The sequence below is a fragment of the Lithobates pipiens genome, unplaced genomic scaffold (assembly GCF_037356315.1).
Source record: "Lithobates pipiens isolate NorthernLeopardFrog02 unplaced genomic scaffold, aLitPip1_a1.2 Scaffold_3, whole genome shotgun sequence".
NCBI classification, from domain to species: Eukaryota; Metazoa; Chordata; class Amphibia; order Anura; family Ranidae; genus Lithobates; species Lithobates pipiens.
Genome location: NW_027507790.1, coordinates 205,619,247 through 205,624,105, shown reverse-complemented (window position 1 = coordinate 205,624,105; position 4,859 = coordinate 205,619,247). Strand labels below are relative to the sequence as shown.

The window sequence follows — 4,859 nt, the reverse complement described above, 5'->3', positions numbered from 1 at the left end:
ATGTATCTATAAAGGATAGTTTAGACAAACTCAGATCCAGAATCTGCACCCACTTGCCTGGAAATTAGAGCCTCTGGAGAGGCTTGGGAACATCCATTGTGGTAAAGTACCATAATAGGTATTCCCTCTGTATAAAAGTTATATTATAGAAGAACTAAACTGAAAATGCGATTTAATTCATTCTTAATATTCAAAGAAAACTTGCCCATTTATCCATCTGTGTCTCCATGCTTCAATTTGTTGAGAAATTGCTTTGAAAAACACCCTCTAGTATTTCTAGCCACAGCCATCTGGATTAAAGGCACAGGACTCATGAAGCATTTACTTCCTGGAATCCATCTGCTCTTAGCTCAGGCATGCAGACAGGAGGTTGTGTTTAGCTGAAGTCCTGGGATGTATAACATTATTTTGGCCTAGATGAGAAACCAGGAATCAACTGAATAAATGAAAAAAAAAGGTTCAAATAAGTAAATACAATATACTTTGCTATATATGTAATAATGCTAGCAGCTTATGAAATAAAAATAAATAATGTTGATTGTGAGAGTTTAGTTAAGCATGAATCCTGTATTTTTAATGTAATACAATTCAAATATACGATTTTACAAAGTGTCTTTTTCTTAGGTGGGTGTACTATTGTATTTTATGGGCATGTTTCAAGAGTTCTTTTAAGTTAGAGCCCTTTTCACACCAAGTTGCGGGGGGCGTCGGTGGTAAAACGGCGCTAAAAAAAACGTGGTTTTAGCGGCGCTATTCGGCCACTAGCAGGGTGGTTTTAACCCCCGCTAGCATCCGAAAAGGGGTTAAATCTGCCTGCAAATTGCTGCCAGAGCGGCGTTTCGCTGGTGGTATAGCAACACTGCTCCATTGATTTCAGTGGGGAGGAGCAGTTCACCGCTCCAAAGAAGCTGCTGGCAGGACTTTTTTTGACGTCCTGCCAGCGCACCGCTCCAGTGTGAAAGCCTGAGGGCTTTCACACTGGAGTGAATAGAGACGCTTTTTTCAGGCGCTATACAGGTGCTATTTTTAGCGCTGTAGCACCTGAAAAACGCTGGCAGTGTGAAAAGGGTCTTAGGTTGTATTATGTGTTTCTTGGTATCAGTGTTTGTCAATAAAATTACACTTTTCCAGCTGTGTGGTTAATTTGTCTTATTTAGAAATCTTCAATATGAGAATTCTAAGTCAGCACAAAGTGGTGCCGAAGCTCATGTAAGGATTTAAGGACTAAGGTTGGATTCACACCTATGCATTTTTAGTGCTTTTTGCATTTTGCAGATTTGCACTACAGTCCATTTCACATGGTTTCCTATGGAACACGTTCTGTAGTGCAAATCTGCAAAATGCAAAAAGCACTAAAAATGCCTAGGTATGAATCCAGCCTTATGTGTTGGAGTTTACTTTTAGGGCCAGTTCACACCAGATGCAGCTCTGTGCGCTTTTTTTCTGCAATAAAAATGCATGCAGTGTTTCCCATGTATTCCAATGGCTCAAATTCACAACAAGTCAGTTTGAGTCAGTTTCTGCACTATGCATTTTTAGTGCAGAAAAAAAGCACACGGAACTGCACCACAAAAATGCACTCATATGTTCCGGATCAGTTTTTACTATTAGTTCACACCACACGCAGTTCCAGTGCAGTTTTGATACAATTTGCCAGGTTCCAGTACAGTTCTGTGCAGAAAAAAATGCATCACGCTTTACGTTCTATGTTTTTAACACATTTTTGATGCATTCCGGTGCATTTTTACTGTACTAGGGCCCAGTGCATTTTTTAATGCATTCCAGTGTGTTCCTGTGTGTTTCAGTACGGTTTTGATGCGTTTTACTTCGTTCCAGTACAGTCCAGTGCAGGAAAAATACAACACGTTCTACTTCTTTTTCTGGAACTGAAAAGCCCTAGAGCTGACTGCACTGGTGTAAACGATGCCACTGAAAACCATATAACCTACTTTCCATGCGTTTTTGGACTGGACTGCATGTGGTGTGAACTGGCCCTTAAAACAAAAAATAAAGAATTCAGGAAAAGTTATTGCCAGATTGTGAGGGTTGTGGGTGGATTGCAATGTACACTTTGGTTGATCTATGTAAACGTACTTTTCTCTTGGGAGTTGTGTGTATTCTCACCCTCATGTATTCATGCACGTGCAGTTTTTTATACTGAGTGTAACCCCTGTTACCTGGTAAATAAAAATGTCTTTAAAAAAAAAAAAAAAAAAAAACTCTGTAGAGCTGGATTCACACCTATGTATTTTTAGTGCTTTTTGCATTTTTCAGATTTGCTCTACAGAAAGTGTTCCATAGGAAACCATGTGTAATAGACTGTAGTGCAAATCTGCAAAATGGAAAAAGCACTAAAAATGCATAGGTGTGAATCCAGCCTTAGTCCTGTGTAGTAAGCATAGAGTTAAAATGTTTCATGTCACAAGGTGCCCAACCAAAAACTGAAATAGGTGGCAATATAAACCACAGTGGAAAAAACAAGTCAAGTCTTCAAACACCTATAAACCAAATTTCTAAGTGCTCTGTGTGTCAATCAGGTGACACATACAGAAAGCTCTTTACTTACAGCTCAAAGGACTGCATAAGACACAATGCGACTTTGGGCTGAAATTCTATTTCTCATCTTTCTACAAAAAGGTTAGTAAATTTCACTTTTAGTTCTATGCTTTGCAAAAAAAAAAAAAATCTGAGAAATGTGGACTATTAGGTGGACATATCACCTGCTCGGCCTGTATAAAACCCCTTACACACGGGCGGCTGTTCTATCCACTGTTAAAAGCATGTTTTGTTATTTTGAAATTCCAAGACTCCAGGCACAGCGATCACTTGCATTTGTACATTGCGATTGGCTGCGTTTATGTGTGTTTACAAGCAGCTGCGTTTAGCTGCGTTGGAACACTCTTGCCATTTCTGTGCTTCCTGTTGTTTTTCTTTACTTGTTGCTGCTGCTATCCGTAGGAGAAATAGTACACAGCCATTACCTGCAGTTGCCATTACCTGCAGTTATGTGGAAATAGCTGCAATAAGTCGGTTCTGGACGCAGTCAACTTTATGTTTTCTAACTGCACCAAACCCCATGTAAGAAAACTGTTGCTAAATGCAGTGTGTGAATGGGGCCATAGGAGAGCATTGTGTGAGTTTAGCTGCAGTAAATAACTTGATCTATCCGCAGCTAAAAGCTGAATTCTATCCGCCCGTGTGAAAGGGACCTAATACTCCGCATAGTTTTCAAATGACAGTCTCCCAAATAGTTCATTTCTAGCCATTTTTAGGGGATGGTTATTCACTGTATTATATACTTCACAAATCCTGGGGATTTATGCAACCCCAAATTTCTTTGGTACTCATGACAACAGTAATGCATACCTCCCAACTTTTTGAGATGGGAATGAGGGACACCTATCAGCAAAAGTATGCAGGCATAGGACACACCCCTTGCCACACCCCCTTAACCACCTGGCATCCGCACTATGGTCGAATGACAGCCACAGCGCGGATGTGAATTCCTGAGAGGCCGGCCTCCCCTGTGCATGCTCCCTGCGCACGCCCTGCAGGGCGCGCGTGGAGCGGGCTGTGATCACAGGGTCACTGAGACTCGGGTGATCACCGATCTGAGTAAGGGGCTGGTCCCGGTCCCTTACCATGTGATCAGCTGTCAGCCAATGACAGCTGATCACATGATCACAGCGGAGGAGAAAAAAAACGAAAGAGGCAATTATGCCTCATAATTGCCACCTATCAATGCCCACAAGTGCCATCTATCTATGCCCACAGATGCCACCTATCTATGCCCACAAGTGGTGCCAATCAGTGCCACATAGAAGTGCTGCCTATCAGTGTAACCGATCAGTGCCCACTGCCCATCACTGCCACCCATCAGTGCCCATCACTGCCACTTATCGGTGCCCATCACTGCCGCCTCAGCAGCATACATCAATGATGGACAAAAATTACCCGTTTTAAAATTTTATAACAAAAAAAATAGTTTTTTTTTTTTTAATTCTGTATTTTTACATTTTTTTAAAAAGAAATAAAAATCGCACAGGTGATCAAATACCACCAAAAGAAAGCTCTATTTGGGGGAAAAATATAAATTTGGGTACAGTGATGTATGGCCGTGCAATTGTTATTCAAAGTGCATCAGCGCTGAAAGCTGAAAATTGGTCTGGATAGGAGGGGGGTTTAAGTGCCCAGTAAGCAAGTGGTTAAAGGAGAATTGTATAAAAAAAAAACAAGATTGGTTAAACCCACAAGTGCTTTTTTTACCACTAATATTCCTTTATATTGGCTTTTGGAATTTACAAATGCAGCAATTTAGAAATCAGATGAAAGGTTTAGCATTGGAAAAAAAAATGTAATAAAAAGTGCATTTTATATACATCTATATAGATCAGACCAAAATGAGGAGGAAAGAGGGACAGAGGGACATTGCTTCAAATCAGGGACAGTCCTTTGAAATCAGGGACAGTTGGGAGCTATGATTTAGCTACAATCAGATAGGTAAAATGTAAGTGTCCCTCCAATCAGAGGCGGCTCTAGGCTTTGTGAGGCCTTAGGCAAAACTTAGACATGAGGCCCCACTCATAATAATAAACATAATTCAAGCAATAAAAAATAATACATTGCATTGTACAGTGTACAATGAACTGATGGCAATTCCCCCATGGCCAGTCTTCAAGGATTCCAGCATGTCATTGGATCATATGACACCAGGATATGCACTGCAACACAAGCTCCCTCTGTATAGTGAACGACACTTACTAAACAGCTCTACGTTATGCCTAAATTTCACATACCTAAAAAAGGCCATAGATCCATTATCTATTTGCCTAAACCTATGCCCCATACCTGCTGTGGTG

The 4,859-nt window shown here is 40.7% G+C and overlaps 1 protein-coding gene across 1 annotated transcript in view; it reads left to right on the top strand.

Annotated features, from left to right (window-relative positions):
* Positions 1–2,499: 2,499 nt before the first annotated feature.
* The window catches only part of LOC143940917 (granzyme A-like), a 22,295-nt gene continuing 19,935 nt past the window's right edge, over positions 2,500–4,859 (top strand). The window contains exon 1 of the mRNA XM_077462738.1: positions 2,500–2,637. Coding sequence (XP_077318864.1) covers positions 2,592–2,637 — 46 coding nt within the window. The 5' untranslated portion in view covers positions 2,500–2,591. The remainder of the gene's footprint in view (positions 2,638–4,859) is intronic.